Below are 23,147 nucleotides of genomic sequence, written 5' to 3'. Positions count from 1 at the left end.
TGCACTGCTAAGAGCATAGGGGTGCATATATTCTTTGTGACTGGTGTTTGGGGTTTCTTAGGATATATTCCTAAAAGTGGGATCACTGGGTCAAAAGGCAGCTCCATTCTTAATCTTTTGAGGAAACTCTGTACTGCTTTCCATAGTGGCTGCCCCAGTCTGCATTCCCACCAGCAGTGTCCTAGGGTTCCCCTTTCCCCACACCCTCGCCAGCACTTGTAGTTCGTTGACTTGTTGATGGAGCCATTCTGACAGGTGTGAACTGATACCTCACTGTGGTTTTAATTTGCATCTCTCTGATGCTTAGTGACTCTGAGCATTTTTTCACATGTCTCTTAGCCATCTGTATGTCCTCTTTGGAGAAGTGTCTATTTAGGTCCTTTGCCCATTTTTTAATTGAGTTGTTTGTCTTCCTTTTGTTAAGTTGTATGAGTCCCTTATATATTTTGGATATTAACCCTTTATCAGATGTGTCATTGGCAAATATGTTCTCCCATACAGTGGGCTCCCTTTTCATTTTGTTGATGGTTTCCTTTGCTGTGCAGAAGCTTTTCATTTCGATGCAGTCCCATTTGTTTATTTTCTCCTTTGTTTCTCTTGCCCTAGGAGATGTATCAGCAAACATATTGCTACGAGAGATGTCTGAGATTTTGCTGCCTATGTTTTCCTCTAGGATTTTTATGGTTTCATGCCTTACATTTACGTCTTATCCATTTTGAATTTACTTTTGCGTATGATATAAATTGGTGGTCTAGTTTCATTTTTTTGCATGTACCTGTCCAATTTTCCTAACACCATTTATTGAAAAGACTGTCTTTACTCCATTGTATGTTCTTGCCTCTTTTATCAAATAGTAGTGAGCATAATGGCATGGGTCAATTTCTGGGTTCTCTGTTCTGTTCCACTGATCCATATGTCTGTTCTTGTGCCAGTATCAAGTTGTTTTGATTACAGTGGCTTTGTAGTATAACTTGATGTCTGGTATTGTGATCCCTCCAACTTTGTTCTTCTTTCTCAAGATTCCCATAGCTATTTGGGGTGTTTTTTCATTCCATATAAATTTTCGAAGTAATTTTTAGACAAAAATTACTATAATTTTTAGACAAAAGTCTTACACTCTAAGGAGTTATTGTCTCCAAAAGGGTTTCTAACACATTATTTTTCTGAAAACCAAATATTAGTTAATTCTTTTGTAAAATATCAAATATAATATGGCTCAAGTATAAAAATAGTTTATAAGGAATTCTCCATAAACGATAAAGTAGACACATTTTCTGAAGTGAATTTACCTATGATTTTCAAATATCATTATCTTAAATTATTTTTCTCAAGTAAGTTACTTTTCATTTTCAATTCCATATGAAAGAGTAATACTAGATTTAAGTCTAACTTGGGAGGAAAAGGCAATATGGTCAGTCTTTTCATATTCTAAGTTAAGAGTGCATTTGCAAGTACTTGATTAATAGATGTTCAATAACTTAAATTCAGTTAAGCATGGGTTGCCATTGACTATTATGCCCCTCTTATGGAAAAAAATTTAAAAATCCATCAGTGAATAAGAATAGAAATCACATTTTTAGAGTCCTTGCCACTCTAATGATTATTTCATGGAACGATTGTTTTAATTTCTTATAATTGCTTTATTTAAAACATAAGCTTTATGAGAATCTGAAGGACTAAAGAACTGAAAACAGGCAAAGCTAAATGAGGACACTTGGACACTCCATACTTCTTCATTGAATAACAAGTGGTTAAGGTGTGTTTTTTAAATTTTTCAAATCTTCCATTTTATTTATTATTAGCACATTTTCCCATTAGCTTCTAGTAACAGGATAAATTCATTCATTTTTAAAGGGACGAAAGCACCCTATAGGTGCCTGCATGGCTCCATACACTGGAGATCAGCTGACTTTTTTTTATTCCAGTCTTTGGCTAAAATTGGCTGGTAGAATTTATTCAGCAGGGTCACTGGGGTCAGCTCATTTGCATATTTCTCCAAAATGACTCCAGGTGAAGCCAACTGAGCACTTCAAGTGGTGGGTGTTTCATTATCTCAGGACCACTTATCACAGAAACTATGCTCACCCAAGAACTTTCCTAGTGAGTCTAAAGCAGTGGCTTTCAATGGATGTTTGAGAGACAAATATCTCAATTTATATTTGGCAGGATTCTTCTGTTACACACAAAATCACCTTTAAAAGACTCAAGAAAAGAGCATGATGACCTTATAAGCGGCATGAACCTCTGTGCACTACGAAAGAGTACATTTAGAGTGGACTTAGGGAGGGAACAACTGTTTCCCAAAGATTGTTATTGCTTAATGAGATCCGTGACCACACATCCATTATGTGGGATAAGCATGGCTCCCTGCTGGCCCCCCAAAGCCTGCTGACAGTTGGTGGTTATGATGTTAACTCGCTTTAACACCCTAGAAATGGTTTAATGTCTTTTTCTCCTATTTCTACAATATTGAGACATGGCTTGAATTTACCACGTAGAAAATACAATAGCATAATAAAATAGCTTAACTTGGACAGTCCCTATAGCAGTTCTTTGTTGCCACTATTAGTGATGCTTATTTTACGAGGTCATCTTCTGTTCTGAAAAGGAATAATTTTAAGAGTAGCTATAAACTTAACAGATATATAGAATTTTTAAGTATTTGCTTTACTTAATAAATGATGTCCCTTTAGTTAAGAAAGCCCAGGATTAACCTTGTACGCATTTTGCCTAGAACTACCTGCTTTCATTGCTTTGCAGGAAAGCAAAGTATAACATTTTTTGTTTTTACAAAGACAAACATAATGGAAAATATGTATTTTTTAAATTTCAAGATTATTTTATGTAAAGAGTAGCCAGCTGGTCCTGAGGAGGAAAACACTGTAACCATCAGGCATTCCTCACAGTTCCCTTACCTGAAGGGAAAACAACAGTCTCAGCAAAGTACAGGGTCAACACTGGAAAGTGGTATCTGGACTGGTCGTTTTCAAAAGCTATACAGATGATATGTGTAGTATTAAAAGACACAAAAACAAGCCTTGATTTTAGTCTTCACTCTGATTCTCTGACAGAAAATCTCTAGCACACAGACTCTGATCAGAAAGCAAACCATCCTTTATGTAAATGTATCACTTAGAAGTATTGAACATGTACTTGGCACTATACAATCACATCATTCTTCCTGGGGGGAAAAAATGGTATTTTTTCAAGAAGTATAGTAATACTGTGGCACATAAAAGAAACAACAGATGTTTCTCCCCCCGCCCACATGTTCATTTTTTAAGGCAAATGCAAAAGCCTTACATTAGTAAAAATAAATAGTAAAAATGTGAAAGCCTTTGTTTTTAACCAATAGAAGCTAAAAATGCAACTTTAGTAATATCCTGAAGATATGAAAAGTATTCCAGATTGTCAATAATTTATTCTTTCTCCTCTCACATTCGACACAGTGTGGATCCCCACAGGACACGCAGCAGGAAAGCAATGTCCCCACTCGAAACGCCACCAGTAAGTTAGCAGGTAGTGGGAGAAACACTGTTCTAATGTGGTCAAAATGTCGTTTTAAACTATTTGAAGAAAAAACAAATTATATTTCAAGTGACTAACCTCAGAAGAGGGTATGAGAATCTATATTGAAATGTATTCCTCTACAAGTATCTTTTCTCCTTTATAAAGTAAATTACTGGGAACAGGTCAAGTGTAGGTTCCTGGTTCTGGTGCCTACTTTTCTCTCCTTGCACTAGAGTGGGAGGGAGATAAGATGATCCCGAGGCAAACATTCTGAGAGTGTTCAGAGAGAGAACCTTTTGGATAGTGATTTAACTTTGTTTATTGGATTATTTAAACCCAAATTATCCTTGAAAGGATTTAAGAATGGCACCTTCCATTTACATCACAGGGCACAAAACCATATTAAAACAAAAAGCCCAAGAACCAACAATCAAACTAACAAAGAAACTGGAAAAGTTTATCTGTTAAAATGGGAATACTGGATAGAGTATTGCTTTTCTGTTAATGAAATGAATACCATTCTGAAATATTTTCATAATAAGAAGCTATACGACAGAATACAACTACCGACAGAACCATTACTACTACTACTGGTGTTAATAAACTTCCATTAATTGAGTACCTCCTATGAATAGGACACAAGTAATTTCCCAAAACCTCAAGAGCTTATAATAGGTATCACTAGCCCCATTTCATAGATAAGGAAACTGAGACCTGAAAAGATAAAGTAATTGATCAAAGGTGATACAGCAAATAAGTTCAGAGCCTTTTCTTTCACAGTGATACACCATGTTGCCGCTGAGCACTGCAGCCCATCAGAAGCTGTGCCCTTTCTGCCTTCCTAGTATCTGCATTATTAATTCCACTTTGTATACAAATATCTAACATCACAGCTATTAAGTACACAGATGTTTACAATCACCTAGGAAGTGTTCTGTCCAGAAATGTTGAATTTGAATCCAGTCTATCTTGTAAATCTATTATCCAACTTATGGAAAACATTGGTGATAAAAAAAAGTTAAGTAGATGAAATAATGAGGAAATAAGACATTCAGAATACAGGATATTCTATCAGCAGGATCATTTCAAAAAGGTCAAGGTCATAAAAACAATATGAAGGGCTACTGCTCAATAAGGAAGGAAAATTCAGAGAAATAACAACCAAAAAAAAAAAAAAAATCCAAGACCCATGATTACCTATGACTTAAAAGAAAAAGAAAAGATTTTACAAAATTAAAAGATGTTTATGGAAAACTGGATAAAGGTAAAATGAGCCAACAAGATCAGAGAAGGGGGAAGAACATGAAGGAGAAGATCGTTTTTGCTGGAGGAATCAGGCAAGATATAATAGAGTAAGAGACATTTGTTCAATCTGCTCCATGTCACTGCTGTGCAATTTTCCAGCCTATATTGATCACCCTATTGTCTAAACTCTAACCTTAACAATAGCGTTTTTGAATAAATATTGCCAGGCAATATCCTCTAACAGTTTCTTATCTGTCAGCCTCTTCTCAGGATTCCATTCTCTACTCTTTTAATGGGCTCTGCAGTGCTCAGTCCAAGGCTCATAGCTGGCACTCAAGTAGACTGAGGCAATGGACATTTGTGTACGCACAAGATCCGCAAGTCTTCCCCCTACAACGAATGCATTAATGCAAAGCAATATGCACTACAATAAAACTCCAGTGTGAATTAAAGGATTCTTTAATGTTAGTTGTCGCTCCATGTTCTTAATGCAAAATGTGATCAAACTAGATGCTGACAAAAAGCTAGATTGTCACTAGCCAGCAAGGGGAAGAAAGATCCCTTGGGTGGTTACCGAATGCAGCCTCCGCGCATCTTGGTGAGGCGGGAGCCTTCTGCACCCTTCCTGTCTCACCAGGCAGGAAGTAGGCACAGAGAGGGGCTAAGTGACTTGCCCAAGGACAAAGAGTGAGTCAGATGCGGAGCTGGGAATTGAGCCCACTTCTTCCGGTTCCCTGTGTGCAGCTTTTCTCAGCAAGTCATAATGCCTTTCGGATGGATCATTTCCTAAAATGTATTAAGTTGTTAAAAATTCAATATGAGTGTTACACTGCTTTCCAACTATCTCCGTTTCTCACTCCCTTACTAGAGCTATTATCAGAAGCTAAACTGTTGGTCAGATCAGTCATCTCGTATCTATATTTTTTAGACAGTATGTCATTAAAACTGGATATATCCAAACACCTGAGATAAATCAGTCTTTGGATGTGAGTTTCTGTTTGGCTCTATTTGCAAGTGAGGAAGGATACTACAGTGAGAGGAAAAATGCAGTTTCAAAGTTAGAAGAAACTAAAAAAAATTATGAGAACAAGACAACCAGAGAGTTAAAAAAACAAAACAGCAATACGGTTTTCATGGCTGACACTAAAAAAGCAAGGAAATAAAAAGGACTTGTACATTGAAAAAGTGGGTATTTTAGGCCCTTTGATAATATTTTATACAAAGCCATACTTGCTTCATTAGTTGGGATTTTACCAATTGGTTCATTTGGAACTCTGGACAGTGGGCAGAAACTATCCTTTTTTAATAGCAATTACTGGAGACTCTTATTGTGCTAACTAAACCACAAATGGTAAGTAAGTAGGCCTCTTTGTCTTCTGACTTTGATCATTAAAAACATCACTAACTTATCACTGTGCCCTTTACCAAAGAACTCAGACTCACCTGTGGAATCTCCTTTGATACAGCAGTCTGGACAACTAACAATAGGTAAAAAATAATCCAAAATATAAAAGCCATTCTCTATATCTAGCATATTCTTTTCGGTTCAGTCCCCATTCAAAAGACAAGACTGTAATCACTATAGTCCCCTAGCCTCACCTGCCAGGTCTGATTCAATTACCCCTCATATGATTTGGTTAGGCTTCCATAATGCTTCTTATCTAAATTAGACCATCCACCCTTGAGGACAGAGATGCCTTTTTTTTTTTTTTTTCAAAGTCCCTAACAGTTTTCTAATAAGAGATCAATAAATATGAGTTGATTTTATAAAATGTCTCTATATTTTTCTTTAGAAACTTTGGGGACACTGAAATTCTGAAAGACTTGATAAGCATCACCACCTATAATAATTCAGAATTTTAGTTTTGCAGTTCTCATATCTTATGAAATTCCTTAGAGAAGAGGTTGATTCCAAGGCAGAATCAGAGAAAATAGAAGATGAGTGTTAATCATCTGGCTGTGATGAAAAGTAAGAAAGTGATCAGAAAACGATGGTGGTATGTCAAAAGGGCAAAGTAGCCAATCTGCAGGAGCTCCCAATAGCCAAAGGTGGAAAAATTGAGCAAGAAAATAAACACTGGATTATAACAAATAAGAAGTATCTGTGAGTCTATACCAACTTAAATAAATAAATGAACTGCTGCTCTTTCTTACAGAAGAATTCCAATTAATTAATATAGAAACAATGAGGAAGGTACCACTTCACCCAGAAGATCAAGGTTAATAACATCACTAATAAGAAGACATATTGACATGTATCTCCTGATATGGTACACCGAGGAAGGCCAATTTCTTGTGTGATATTCTTGTTAAAAATGCACAATCTTAGGAAAATATCACACAAACCCAAATTGCGGGGCATTCTACGAAAAACGATAGTATTCTTCAAATGAACCCAGGTCATGACAGTAAACTAAAGCCGGAGATTGTCACAGATTGGAGGTCTACAGAGACATGACAACTTAATGCAACAGCGAATTCTGGACTGGGTACTGGGATAGAGCTGGTCCTTAGTGGACAAATTCAGTTAAAGTTTATGGTTTAGTTAGTAGTATTTATTATACCAATGTACACGTTTTGTTTGGGTAATTATAGTTATACATGTTAACATCAGGGAAAGCTGAGTAAAAGATATATGGGAACTCTCTGTACTACTTGTATACATATTCTGTAAGTTTAAAATTATTTCAAATAAAAAGTTGGAGGGGAAAAAAGGTTTAGAAAAAAATGACTGGTTCAAATAAGCAGCTTGACTATACTAATCTTACGTGAACACAGGTATGAAATCTAAAGACCATGTGTGGTAACCGAACACGCACTGGGCTCTTTGTTAAGTCACAGCTTTCCCCAGGAAAGAGATGAAATCAAACCCAAATGCGATCCCATTTGTGTCTCAGCATGAGAATTTGTCTACTCATCAGGATCATATCTCTGCCATCTTCATTTCACAATATTTTTCTTCTGCCTTTTGGTCTTTTTTTCTTTCCACATTTCAATAATGACCTGTGTGTGGCCCAGCAATATTGTTTTCATCGTGTGGCTGTTCAGCACTGTGCAGGTTTTTCACGAGTTCCCTGCAGTTCCCAGGCTGACTACAATCATTGGCATAGCATTTCCTCGGCATTATTAGCAGAGTTTTGTTTCCTTAGATGATTTTCGGTGGCATGTTTCTATCCCAAGTCACAATGGGGCCTAATATCACTACCTCTCTTCTGGGTCATTAAGAATTTTCTCTGTACCTGCTTTCTCCCCACTGGTTCTGCCTTTATGTCTCACAGGGGAGAGGAAGTTGTGGATGCAATTCACTGTTCAGATTCACCTTTGGTACCCTTCTTCCTGACTCCATGACCTGCAACAATAATGCACTCCAAATTTCAAGGCATTGCAACTCAACTGTCTAGGGCCACCTTTTGTTTGCAATGCACCAAGTAAAACGTCTTTTCACTGTGACCCAGCGCAACCTTCTCTTGATTCCTGCAACTGGGGGCCCTATGGTGGGTCAAAGGCTGATAGCCTGGTGTTAAATCTATCACCTTATGTTTCTGATCCCCCACAAGATTATTTTCTTATTTGTGTTTTGTTTTTGTTTTGATCCTGAGAGGCAAAATTTAAATGTCAGAGCATTGTGGGTAAAAATACAAATTCCAGGCCTCCCTTGAATTATTTAAAGGTCCAGCTACCCTCAGCCCACATTTATACAAGGCCACAAACCGCTCCAGTTAAATATCAGCTGTCCCCTTAGACAATGCAGGTGTTCTCTAATGTACATGTCACCCAAGGCACCTTTTGACCAGCTCTGGCACTGAATGCTTTTGTGTTTGTAACACTTCATAAAGGTCAGTCAAACTTGTCTCAGTGCCATTACTTAAAATGATGAGCAGAGAAATCTAAGCAGCCTATTCTCTGAATCTCGGGATCTCAGAAGCCATGGCCAACCTATTTCCCTCTGTGTAACTACAAAAGAAATGCTACCTATCATTTTCTCTTGCCTGCAGAAGGGAAGGAAAAGGGCAGGATGTTTGTTTCAGGTCCCTTTATATGTTGTCCTCCTTTGTAAGAAAATGTTATTATTCATTCTTACTTTATATTGAGCTCTATTCTCACTTACACAGTGACTCTCAAGCATGGGTTTGAGACATACGGATAGAGCCATTACTGTTGTATTTCAAAGGGAACAGAGTTTTACTAATCCTCCTTGGCATTCATCTCTAAATCTTGGTGAACTCCAGTAGCTTTAAACTCTGAGAGTTTATTTTTGACTTAAGTGATTTTCTTGCTATTGCAAATTTTCAAGTGTCTCAACAGCTTAACCGTTACCTGAATAAGCGTCGTCTGTTTTGCCTGGCTCTTCATAACAGGTTTAAGACTGTTCAAAGGGGTCACAGCATTTCCTGCCCAAATGCCTTTTATTGTGAGTATGTAGTCAGTATTTATTTCTCACTTTACCTAACGTATAAATAACTCCCTTATACTCATTTTGAATCTTTTCCCATAGTACTTTCCCTATGAAAGGGAAAAAAGCCACTCAGCAAACCTCTGGGCTATGTGAGCAGAGTCCTGGTCAGGGAACATAAATAGTACCTCAAACTCACATATATACAAGTGACCCTTCCCTTTCTTGCTGTTTTCAATTACTCAGATTAATTTATTTCCAAACTTTCTGGCACCCCTCTGTTAAAGCACACAGCAAACAAACTCACAGTGAATCCCAAATTCGATATTAATGCAAAATCTTCCAGTCTCAAATTTTATTTAGTTCAGTCATTCTGAAATTTAATAAAATTTTGGTGTTTATTTCATATTTAACTTATTTCTAGGCATAATGTTGATTTTAGTACTGAAATTCTGGAGCCAAATTATTAAAGGCGCTTTAGACAGCATGAATGATAAATGGACTGAGCTCAAAGTCACAAGCAAATTCAATTTCTTCACAGGCATCTAGCATCTGCTAAACTGCATGTAAGCTCTTTATACAAGAAATAAATTGTTTGAGATCTTTAACTTCAATAGCTTATTTAAGTATTTCTACAGTTTTAAGTGCCTGAGCTTTAAATCTCTTTTTATTTTTACCTAATGTCAGCTTGGTATATGTATTCCCTTCTTAAATCTAAAGACATATTCACATTTGAAAACTAAGAAAGCTGGTTAGGTTATCTTCGAAAACACTCCTTGTATAGATCATGTAGCATTTTCAAGGTAATTTCTCTGGATAGGGTGAAGTATTTCCTCCATAATGCTGCTGCTCATGGTATAAAGTAAATCGTATCAAAAAGACTTGATATTTTTGGCACCAGATGGCCTGAATAACTGAAAAAGAAACCAAGTGAGAATATTTTGGGGGTTAAACTTATATTTTGGAGTGCATATTTGAATATCAAATTTAAAACTAAATTTTCACTTTTTCTCAAGGTAGATAACAGAAAAGAGAGCAGAGAGAGAAAAAGAACAATAAAAATAACAATAAAAATCAATGGAACCAAATCCCAAACGATCTTCAAATAACTTAGGACCTAGATGAAGTCAATCAGCTTAATATTAACCGTATTTCCTTCACACACTGTATTACTTTGTTCTTTCTCACAGACTCTCTGGGCTCTGATGATACTTTTTTCTCTTATATCAGTTTTATAGAGCCTCTGTCTTCCTCTCATTATTTTTAGGACCGACAAAGCTCAATAGACCCAAATGGGTTTGTTTTGTAGCCATAAGCAAACCTACCCTGAAACTCCAAAGTCGTACAATTATTAAACTAGTGTTTTATTGCTTGTTCTGGTTTTTTTTTGTTTGTTTCGTTGTTTTCTCTTCAGTCTATAAATCACATGGACTTGAAAATAGAAGTTACTATAACATTTAGTCAATGAATAAATACAGAAAACTAAGGCAAGGGCCCTGATGGACCAAGAGGAACACCCACTAAGTCAGAAACTCTTATCCAGGTGGTTCTCCATCACTTGTCAGCAGCCCTTTCTTTTCTGCAGTTTTCTTTGGATTTCCAGGGAGGGTAATGAGTGCAGCCAATAGTAGCTCTCATAGTTTTTTCCCTTTAATCAACTATACATATATGGAACTTAACTATCAGCAAAAATTCTTCTGAGAATTTGGGGACAGTAAAAAAGTTATCCCTTGAAAACACTGATGACTTCCTCAAGAAAAAAACAACACCGCACAAACACAAATGTGTCTTCACATAAACCAATGCCCATTCCTTCTGCTATCATACTGGTTTAGGGTGGTAAGAATCACAGACCAGTAACTGATGCCATAATTACCAATGCTCAGAATGTTAAGTGTTTAATTTTGACTAAACCCCCAAAGAATACTGTGAGTCAGACTCTACTAATTCTACTCTCCAGAAATGGTATGCACACGATGGAGTAATAGGGAAAATGTTTTAATAATTCTGAAATAAAGGAAAAGGTAATCAGAGGCAAGCAATATTTCAGGGTCCACACGTGACCATCATGTGCCTTATATTGTGAAACATGTTTTATACAAATCAATGAGAGGTGTGCAAAACAGAATGCATTCATTTTTAAATAACCTAGAATGTTAACCCTAACCTCCAAAGATAATTATTTGAGACTTTATTCCATGCCTTATCTTCCTAATATATCAAATTGTGCTGCACTCGTTGCTATAAAAAAATCTTCCTAAGTTAAAAATGTGAGTTGTTCTTCTACCATTTCCTCACCTGCACTGTTACCTCCTCATTTGAGCCACCAACTTCTCTCTCCAGGACAATTATCATAACCCCTTACCTGGGTCACTGTGTACCTTCTTTCCTTCCTTCACTCAGCAGCAACCATGATCTCTTAAATAATTAAGTTGTGTCATGTCACCTCTGATTAAAGATCAATTTCTGCCTATTGGAATCAGAACAAAATTCAAATGCTTCACCTTGATCTGCATGGTTCTACCTGAACAATTCTGGCTTCGTTATAACGATGCCTTTCTCCACTCCTCTCTCCTAAACACGTTCACTTCAGACACACAGAGCTTCCTTCTTTCTCTAAAATGACAAACCCATGACTTCCTCGCAAGGGTGTGCATGGAAAGCTCCTCCTTCAGGAGTGCTCACAGCTAGTTCCCTCTCTTCACTTTTGTCTCAGCAAATGTCATCCTTCTCAAAAGGGTCTTCTATGATCACAACCATCAATCCTCAGATCACGTCTCTCAATTACACTACATTACTTTTCTTTCCTCTTAGCCCAAAATACCACTTTTAGTTTTGATTTTGGTTTTGGTTTAGTGTCTGTGTCATCTCATTAAAATGTAAGTATCATGAGACCAGTTACACTGTCTAACTTGCTCACTTGCCTCATTCCCAGCACCTACAACAGCACCCAACATATATTTACTCAACTTTGTTGAATGGATGCATAAATAAATGAATGACTGCCAACCACACGGGTGGTTTCAGAGATGATATAATTTCAGTAGGAAAAAAACTGTGAAAAAAATTAAAGCATCCTGTAATGCACTATATGATTCAGTGGATTTTCACATACATTATCTTCCCTGTATTCAGGGAAGGTGTTAGGAACACTGCTATGTCTGTCTCTCTTTTGAGAGTTGCTTGGAGCAATTTCCGGTAAAGTTCTAGTGAAGTTTTCACAGGCACCCAGATTAAAATACACACAAGATAAAACCCTCATGCCTTTCATAACCTTATGTTCCCCCAACAATGAGAGCAACAAGAGGAGTGGGAAAAGTGATAAGATTTTGATATTCAACACCATCAGGATTAATTTTTAAAATATGACAATCATTAGCAAGTGAAAACGGGAAAAAAGAACCTACTAGAGGAAAGAACTGTAGAATAGTATATAATCCTAAAATGGATAGACACAGAATGTTTGTTTTAAATTTTCCCTGTTTTTAATGTTGGTCAATGTTGGATAAAGTCACCATATTTCCCCCCAAATAAGAACTGTATGCCACTAGTATCATGGGCCATTAACATGGGACTGGTGAACTACCAGCCAGCTTTTGTGTTGGAATGACAATACAAGGACTCAGCGGAAGGGCCCAAATTCTGAGTTAATGATTCTATCTATAAATCTTACTTATTATTTAATGAAAATCTCAGAAATATAATTCCCATTAGACATGATCCGTAATACTTTCACCTGATGAGGCAAAAATCTCACCCATAAGCCAGCGTTATTTTTACCATACTTTTAGAGCTTAATTTTTATAATTATAAAAAAGCACCTTGCCCGGCCAAGAGTGGCTCAGCAGTTGAGCACCAACCTAGGATCCAGGAGATTGGGGTTTAATTCCTGGTTGGGGCACATGCCCGGGTTGCAGGCTCCATCCCCAGTTGGGGGCGTGCAGGAGGCAGCCAATCAATGACTCTCTCATCATTGATGTTTCAACTCTCTCTCTTCCTCTCCCTTCCTCTCTCTGAAATCAATAAAGATATATTTTTTAAAAAGCACCTTAAAAATTAATAGAGCCGAATAAAGTAAAATATTTTAATGAAGCATACTTGCCATTTTAACAATTTCATAACAATAAAATAAACCACTAAAAATTTTAGAAAAAATGCACACAAGTTCTTAGATAATTTAAAACTAAATATTTTTTAAATATCTAGAATTTATATTTTAGCAAAAGTTTGAGGTTTCCTAACCGCCTCAGTTACTTTATCTGTGTGGATTGAAGCTTTAATAAATTTTTACTGTGAGTGGTCTCTCTCTTATCATCTTTGTCCTTCCTCTACTTACACATTCTAATTTCTAAAGAAAATAGATCATTAAAACCCATATCTGTTATTAGCCTTATACCTACAGCTTTGTTTTTTTCGCAAGTATGTTAAAATACCCTGGGAACACTCAAAGCAAACAACCACAACCAAGTTCTCCTTTTCTCTCCCCCTTCCTATTTTTAGTTTTCTTTTTCTCATTTTAAGAAGAAAGGGCTAAGATGACAAAATGTCATTAAAGAAAAACTCAGCGGTAGAAAAATTCTTAAGGAATTATGTATTCGTATTTCTAAAGCTAAACTGTCTTGGAAGTCTCGAAGATGTCAATGCGATGTGGAAAAGTTAGGAAGAAATGTCCTATTGACTGTAAGAATAAGACAAGAGATGATCTGTGGTACCTTGATCTTACCTAAAGAAGAAACGTATTCTTTTGACTAAAATGAGGTCGCGGTTCAACAATACCTGCCTTTGGTCTGAAGGCTAAGCCGTCCAGGACAATGAAGTGAATGCAACTCGGGAAGAGGTGTCTGACTGTTAATAAGAATGCGCTGTGAGATGAAATGTAATGCCAGTGTCTTAGCAAGGCCACACGCTCTGTCTTCTTCAAGAAGCTTTTTTTTTTATTTTTATTTTTTCTTCCTTGACAAAGTTAGAGGGAATCTTATATGTAAAAGTTCTTTCTCAACTCCTTTTCTATAAAAGCTATAGTTATAATATTCACGAGTAAATGGAAGCTTTCATATATACGTGACTATTTCCAAGCTTCTATCTGAGAAAAATAAGCTTAAACAGATGATTCTACCCTAAGAATATATTAATTAAAATTAATTGTCATTGTTTCTATAGTAAAGACACCTTTCACAAGCACTATATATTTACAACAATTTTGAAATATTTGAGAAACCCCAAATGTATATAATATATCATTATTCAACAAATACGAGTGGCCAAATCATTGAAAAATGTAAGTAACACAATCATTACTAACCTAAGCATTAGCCTTTTGCACTGATAATACAAGAACCTGACCTACTGGGAAATCAGCAACAAATGAATGAGCCCATTTACATAATCACAGCATTGCATTTTTTTAAACTATAAAACTGCACATCTAATTGCAGACTAAACTTAAGTTGATATAATCACATGAGAAAGTTGTTAGGGTCATGTTTAAAACCCACTAAATCCTGGTGTCTATGTTATCACTGAACTGTTTTCCACTTTCTACCCTGTAATGAAGGAATGTCTTGACTTTGAAACAACATTCTGAAATGTGTTTTAACTTTTAAAAATATTTTATAAAATGAGAAAATAAATTTTAATTAATTTCAATAAAGTTAAAATTTGCACATTGAATAAATTCAGAGCATGTATATATTCCTTTTTTTTTAATTATTGATTTTTAAAGAGAGAGGAAGGGAGAGAGGGGGAGAGAGAGAAACATCGATGTGATAGAGAAACATTGATGTGAGAGCAAAACATCAAGTGGCTGCCTCCTGCATGCCCTGTACCTGGGATTGAGCCCCAAACTGGGCATGTGCCCCGACAGAAAATCGAACCAGCAACTTTTCAGTGCAGTGGACAATTCCCAATCAACTGAGCCACACCAGCCAGGGCTGTATTCAGATTCTAATAGTGTTCTTACCTCTTATGCTATTCCATGATATCAATATATAACTGTTACCAAACATATTTAATTTGACTGCTATTAGAGACACAATGGCAAAGGCACATATGATTTACTCTACAAGAATAGATAAAAATACTATACATAAGTCTTTCAGGAAAATATATTGTTATTGATGTTTTTCCATAAAAGTCAACTATTGGCTTTTTAATGCAAGATCAGTTCAACTGTTTTACCAGATCTTACTGGCTACTACCTAATAGTTTGATTCCCCTTTAGTTACTGCTCGGTTTCATCAATCATTTTAGTCTGAAAGCTCAGTCAAAATAATTGGGTTTCTATAGAGATAACCTAAATCAGTAGGATGGAGGGAGAGAAGCTATATGTTGGTATCGTTGAATTCAGAACAGACTAATAAATAAAACACATTTTCTAACTCGGCCTTGTAGTTATGTCAGGGGGGAAAGGAAGACCACCAAATCATTTATGAAGAGAAAATACAGATCTAAAATTGTAACAGCAGCTTATAGCAGAAAAACGTCTAATGAAAAATATGTATAAATTTTGAAGGTCTAAGCTTACTTGTTCTGATGTGTTGCAAAATCTTCTAATGACTTCATTCCTCTTTCTGTAATATAGAGGGTTCAGAGGTACTTGGAGAGGCTAATATTTATTCAAGTGAGGAAGCACGGAAGAGTGAGAACAGTGATTAAATATTAGGGCAAGCACAATACTTTTCAAAAGCAAGTGAGGTAAATATATTCACTGGCACACATGTGAATTAGTTCAAAAAGTAACTTTTTAAAAACTCGAATTAATTTTTAGGCATATGTTCTTGCTTTTGTATTTAATGTTTAAATAGTAGAACCTTTTTTTTTTTTTTTTTTCTCCAAGGAACTAACAAGCTCTAAACATCTCCTTCCAAAATAGAACAACTGGAAAATGTCCCCAAGGGCTGAAGACTGTAAGATTTGTGGTTGCTGCATTGCAATTTCATTCCTATGCCTCTAGTTCAATGGGTTATTGTGTAGGTTAAATTTGGAGACTAACAATCCACATGAAGATGTAAAGCAACTCCACAGAGGATGAAAGTATCACAGCTCTCTTCTGTTTGGTCGGTTAGATGAGTTTTCTCACCGCTTCCCTATCAAAAACACAAATAAACCAACCAACAAGCAAATCCTTGTTGTTTGCACTTTCTGTACATCAAGGTAGTTTTTTGCTGTTGTGCTTAAATTAAATACAGGGAGCTAGAATTCTTCCTAGAATGTAAGAAAATTTTTTGAGCTACCTAGAGTAAGCAGGACTATTTCCTGATAGAAGTTTGGTCCAATATGTATTTTGATTAACTGGTTACAAGTGTCCTCAACCTATTGTTTCAGCATTCTAGGGACTAAAAACACTGTTTCATATTATAAGCATTGGTGCATCATAATTACAGGCATTTCAAATGCAAACGCATTTGGACACCTATTTCTTCCACTATCGGATTCTGTTACCACAAAATATTTATTATATGGAAATTCATTCAACAGAATAGTGCATGTTGGAATTGGAAAAATAACTCTTAAGTTTCTTCATTTATTTGTTTGTTTGTTTTTCAAGGAGGAAATAATCACAAAAAAAGACAGATATTGTCTTAAATTTTGAAAAATAAAGGTTTTATTGAAAAAAATCTATCTCTAGTTTTCAGGCTAAAGTGGTGTTTTCATAGATGTTTGTGCTGAGGTAGCCATTTAAAGAAGATTATACACACACACACTCATACACACATACTAGGTTGGTTCCACTTACTACTAAATTAATTTAACTAATGACATCATGTTAGTACAATCATGTTTAACTTTCAATATTAATTCTACTTTCTTGAAAGGATCTATCTGGAATGAAGACACGTGTTTTCTTTGTACAAGAATTGTTTTGACAGCCACAGAAGATAGAGAAATCGATCAATACATCTGGTTGGTACTTTTTACTACACAGAATCCCTATAACTATAACTAGGAAGGAATTAAACAAATGGGAGGACACGTTTCATAAAAGGTGTAAAAATTAATAGCAGAATCATGAAAAAAATTGTATCCTAGTAATATACAAAATGAAGAGAAGATACAGATCTCTCTCAACATCAGCCTTGTAGAAGACCAAGGCATGTTCAGTCCAGGTGATTTTATTTTTATTTATTTTTTTAATTGAATTTATGGGGTGACTTAGGTTAATAAAATTATATAGGTTTCAGGTGTACACTTCTATAATATATCATCTGTATATGGCACTGAGAGTTCACCACCCCAAGTCAAGTCCTTCTATCACCATTTATCTTCCCCATACCCTCTTCCGCCTCTCCAACCCCATTTTCCTTCTGGTAATCACACACTTTGTCTGTGTCTATGAGGTGTGTATTGTTGCTGTTGTTGCTGTTGTTTGTGTAATACTTTCACGTTTTCCCTCAGTATCCCAACCCCCTTCCCCTCTGACAGCTGTCAGTCTATTCTCTGTCTCTATGAGTCTGTTTCTAGTTTGTTTGTTAGTTTATTTTGTTCATTGGATTCCACATATGAGTGAAATCATGTGATACTTGTCTTTCTCTCCTGGCTTATTTCACTTAGCACAATATTCTTCAGGTCCATCCATACTGTCACAAAAGGTCAGATTTCCTTCCTTTCTCAGCAGAGTGGTATCACCTTACGTAAATGTCCCACAGCCTTTTTTAGCCCCTCATCTACTGATGGGCACTTGGGCTGTTTCTAAATCTTGGCTATTGTAAATAATGCTGAGATTAACATAGAGGTGCATATAATCTTTCAAATCAATATTTCAAATTTCTTGGGATATATTCCCAGAAGTGGAATCACTAGGTCATAAGGCAGTTCTGTTTTTAATTTTTTGAGGAGCTCCACACTGCCTTCCACAGTGGCTGCACGAATCTGCATCCCCACTAACAGCGCACAAGGGCTCCCAGTTCTCCACACCCTCACCAGCGCTTGTTTGTCGACTTATGGGATTGGTGATAACCATTCTGACAGGTGTGAGGTTAAATGGAGCTTATCTTTACTGTATACCCTAAGCTCTGAAGAGAAATTGACAAGGCAGGTAGCAACAAACTAATGTGCTGGATCCAACACACTTGCCACCTAAAAGTCTCTGTATGTCTCCACTGTGAATGACAAGCAGCGTCTATTCTTAAGAATATATTAACTATAACATTCGTCTCCCACCCTTTCTAAGAGTTTTACATCCAATTAAAAAAATCACCTCCATCTTAATAATTCTAGCACAGTTAATACTGAAGTTTTCTGGAATATTTTCACATGTCTCTTCATACTTAGAGCTTCATTATATCCAGCCCAGCCCAGCAGGTGCAGCGCAGTGGCTGAGTGTCGACCCATGAACCAAGGGGTCACTGGTTTGATTCGGTTGCCGGCTCAATTCCCAGTAGAGGGAGTGCAGGAGGCCGCTGATTGATGGTGTTTCTCTCTCACTGATGTTTCTCTCTATCCCTCCCTCTCTTTCTCTAAAATAAATCAATAAAAACATTTTTTTTTTTAATTATATGTAGCCTCACATTGGTAGATGTTTCTTCAAATTATTTTGATACTGCAAACATTTCCACTAAGACATTTATTATGAAATCAGAAGAAACAGTCATTTGAATTCAGCATCTTTCTAAAATCATTAGGCTTTCTCCCCACTCCTTTCCTTACTTTATTCTGTGCCTGCAATTCACTTCCTTTTCTCTTGTTCTAACACACTGAATTTTTCTCATTGTCTCATTTCTTTCTTACCAGTTTCAATGTTAGAGAGAGAGAGGAGGAAGGGAGAAGAGATCTCAAAGATTACAGAGACCTTCCCAAGAAAACTTTTATGATATTTCTGGATATACAGAGACAAGGACTGCAGTTCATTCTTCTTTGAGGGGAGAAAGATTAAGATCCTGACATACAACTGATTTGTAGATGATTTTACAGACATACACATTTAAATGATTATAACAGCATGAACTTTAATTACTTGGAAATATGTTTCCACATCTTGTAAGACTCAAGAATTTAAGAGCTTGGTTCCAGGTCTCTCAACAGCCCAGTCACCCCCGTTTTCAGAAAATTTAACAATATAAAATATTCTTCTTTTTAAATCTTACCCCTTATCAAGCCACACTCTGATATGATATGACATTGTTATGTGACACATTAGTTGACCCTAAGTAAATGAGATTCATCCTGCACATTTTGCTGTTAAGAGTTACAAAGATGTTTCCTTTTTCAGATGGGATGAAATCTAATAAGAACTGACACGTACCTTAGTTTAACCCTGCGTGAAATTCAATATAAACTAAGAAAATTAACAATGTGGAATGAATTCAAGGACAAGTGGATGGGTATAAACTGAACAGAAGGATGCAATGTTAAAGTATTTTTGTTTTAAAAAAATGATTGAACTGATACTCAAAAATGTGCACAGGAAAGAGCAACACAGGTAGAGAGTAGTAAAACCCTTACAGCTTAGTCCATACAGCTAAGAAGCCGCCCATTACCCAACGCGCATCTGGAGAACCTGAAAGTGATTTCTCGTTTTCTGGCGTGAAGCTCTAGCTCTTGCACTAGAAAACACACCTGTGTAATTCACATGCCTGTTTTACTCTTCAAGGACAACTGGCATAAGCCTGTGCAAAAGCTACAGCTCGTTAACCTCTTTCTTGAATTTACCTTCCTATATCTTGTTTCAGAATTTGGTGAGGAAGTTTGTCATAATGCAGCAGCACTTTCTTTTCTAACTTTTGACAAAATTTCTCATCATTTTATTTTTCCTTTTGTTCAAATAAGACCCATCCTTTCTACTTCTGGTAACTAGCCGTGACAATTTTAGCTCTTTTCTAATAGTTTTGAAAGTTGTGTTAAATACACCAGTGGTAAAGTATTGGTCTAAGACTAATTTTCCTTGTGCTAGCCGATGTAGTATCTCTTATGCTGACATGGTGATACAACATGACACTATTTCAGTTTAAGGAAAAAGTAACTGTCCTTTTCTATGTGTTCTGTTTATATGTTAGATGTCCCTGTCCCTCATGGAACTAAATTGGCACTAAATTGCAATTTTTTTAGTTACTTAGTTTCCTAGCTCATAAGAAAGCTGGGGGACTACATGTTTAACTTTTTATTATATTTAAAATTCTCTTCAGGTACTCATCCCAATCATTGTAGCAATAGCTCTATCTCTCCTAAACACATACAAAAGAACTGAGGACTTAGCTCTAGATGAGGTCAACTTCTGGAGACTGGGGACTCAATCAGAAAGAGCCTAATAGCAGTAGCCTGTCAGTTCCATTATTTTACCAGCACACAGGGCTGCAAAGCTTCTTTCTGTTGGACCTGCTCTGGTCCAACTTCAAACATTCTTCCTAAGAAAGGCTGAGAAGCTGGTTGTTCCAGATCAAAACACCATCATCATTTCAAGTTAAAGCAATGTGCTTCCATTTTCTCAATATACTTTTCAACTGTTCCACGCCAACTTCAAGGCAAGTTGAGGCAACTTCAGAAGCTTTGAGTTAGGTGGCAACAATATATTTAAAATATCTCAGTAAATGTCAGACACTCTAAGGGAACTCATATTAGTTTCATTACTAGCAAAGGACATGACCTGTGTGGGTACATTGTAAAGAATATAATCTGGTTGCCAACAGCAGGGTGGTTAGAAACACTACAATTCATTCCTCTGTTCTTTTCCATAATGAAACAATAATTTTTGGTGAATTCATGATTCGCTTCATATAAACACAGTCATCAAATCTTCCAACGCAGCATTTTGCCTCCTTCCTTGGCATTCGGATGCAAGTATCATTCCAGATCTTTCTTACTTCTCCTTTTGGTAATTAACCCCAGCCCCCAAACAAGCTGAAATGTATCAGTCAATATGAACTCATGATAAAAAGAAACCGAGATCTACGATACTGATTTTACTTTCAGCAGTTAACTATTCCAGTGCCAACTGCCCAAATATTCATGCACTATTTTTTTCCTGTGTGCTCGTTTTTCCACCAGTGCAACTGTTCTCAAAGATTATCAAACTTGCACAGGGATTCCTGGATTTGCAGATCAAAAGTTTACAGAATCCAGGTTATTATAATCCCCACCTCCTCTCTCCTCTGCTCCCCATACGCATTCCCATTTAAACTTCTACCATTCACCTGCTCTTATTTGGAAGGAAAAAAAAAACACAAGGGCAAAATGCCAGTGCTGGGTTATCATCTCCAGGTACCAGGAGCTGTGTCACACACCTTCGGAATCAAAAAACAAACAAACAGACCAAAAAAAAAAAAAAAAAAAGTCAAGTTCAAGTGGGAATCTGTGTCCAAAAGCGCCCTGAAAGCCTCAGCCTCTCCGCCCGGGGAAGGGGTTACAGAAACAAAAGAGGCTGGAGTGGGCGCCTTCGCCTCTCCACGACCCTGGGCGCAGCAGGTGAGGCAGCCAGCGCAGGGCTGAGTTGAGGGGAGCACCCGCCTAGCGCCCAGAAGCCGGAGCCCGCTAAAGCTCGGAGCCCCGAGTCAGCGCCCAGGGAAGTCTGGGGAGAGCGACATCTGACTCCAACAGCCGCAGCGCTCGGGGGCGCGGGCAGGTCCAAACACTCCCGGGGGGGGGGGGGGGGCACCTCGGGGCCGGTAAATGGCCAAAGGCAAAAGCTGCGGGGAGCCGAGGACTCTGGCCCCGGGCGCAGAGAGCCCCCGCCGCGCCCGTCACCCTCCAGCAGACCCGCGCACGGTGGCCAACCGGACCCGCGAAGCCGGGGCCGCAGGACTTAAGTTTCGCACTCACTTATCCGCAAGCATCTTCCCGCAGGAAAGCCGAGAAAGGAAGGGGAGGAAGGGGGGGAGGTGGTCTCCTTACCTCGGTCGGCTCCCACCGTCAGCACCTTGGCGATAGGCAGTAATCCCGAGAGAGTGAGCAGGGCGAGCAGCAGCTCGGACATCGCGGCCGCGCGGCGCGGGAGCCTGCGCTGGGGCCGGCTCGGCGGCACCCTCGGCCCGGCGGCGGCGCGGGGCCCGGAGCGGAGCAGCGTCATTTACAAATGTCACTGGGAATCTTCAGCTCCGCGAGCCCAGCGAGTCCGCCTTCTCCTGCCTGGAGCAGGCTGTGGAAGGTGCGGGGATGCGCGCGCGGGGGGGAGAGAGCGCGTGTGAGCGCGAGCGAGCCGCTCGTGTGTCTCGACTTTTCAATGCAGGGTGCGTCTGATCTTACATCACGCAAGAGGGGCAGCGAGCGATGCCAGCGGCTGGGGACTCGCTGATGAATCGCCCGGGCGCCACGCACCCCTCCGCCGGCCACATCAATCACGTCTATCACTTAGCAGGAGGCACCGGGCGCAGCAGGAGAAGACCACCGCGAGCGGGAGCGCCGCAAATCACCGCGACGTCGGCTCCTGGAAGGGAAAGTAACTCCCCGCCGGCTCCGTGGGGACCTGGGTCTTGGAGAAGGGGGGCCTTCTGCGTGGGGCTGGGCCGGCGGCGCCCAGGACGCTCCGCGTTCCCGGCCGGCAGGACGCGCCCGCGGCGGGGGAGGCTGCGCCCCGGCGCCTCTGCTCCGCGCTCCGGGAGGAAGGGCCGGCCGGCAGCCGCGCTCCTCCGAGGGAAGCGGCGTCCGCCGCCAGGCGCTCCAACGCCCCGCTTTCCCAATTGCAGCCTTAACTTTTAGGCTGAGTAGCACCTGGGGACAAATATGCAACATTGTAGCGACTCAGCAGAAACAGAAAAGCAAGGCGACGCCCCCCAAGGCATCCCCCAGCGCTCAAGGAGAGGCGAACGGAAGAGATCCCCGGCGGGGACCGCGGAGCAGGGACCCGGCCGTGTGCTTCGCAGCAGGAAGCTCGCTTTAAAAGCACCTTAAACCATTTTCAGCACGTTTTAGGGATTTATTATTACTGTGTTGCTGTTGTTGTGTGTTTTTCCCCACATAGTACAGCGGGAGTTTAAAAACTTTCCCAAACCATCCGAGGCACCAAAATGAATCAGTGAGATGTAAAAGAAACCAAGACATTCGAACGACCGTGTACGTTTTTAAACATGAT

The 23,147-nt window shown here is 38.6% G+C and overlaps 1 protein-coding gene across 1 annotated transcript in view; it reads right to left on the bottom strand.

Moving 5' to 3' along the window:
• The window catches only part of LRP1B (LDL receptor related protein 1B), a 1,542,074-nt gene extending 1,519,577 nt beyond the window's left edge, over positions 1 to 22,497 (bottom strand). The window contains exon 1 of the mRNA XM_081143443.1: positions 21,971 to 22,497. Within this exon, the coding sequence (XP_080999569.1) occupies positions 21,971 to 22,145 (175 nt within the window). The 5' untranslated portion in view covers positions 22,146 to 22,497. The remainder of the gene's footprint in view (positions 1 to 21,970) is intronic.
• Positions 22,498 to 23,147: the final 650 nt, after the last annotated feature.

The sequence above is a fragment of the Miniopterus schreibersii genome (assembly GCF_964146895.1).
Source record: "Miniopterus schreibersii genome assembly, chromosome: 7".
In the NCBI taxonomy this organism is placed as follows: domain Eukaryota; kingdom Metazoa; phylum Chordata; class Mammalia; order Chiroptera; family Miniopteridae; genus Miniopterus; species Miniopterus schreibersii.
This window is presented reverse-complemented; position numbering and strand designations above follow the sequence as displayed.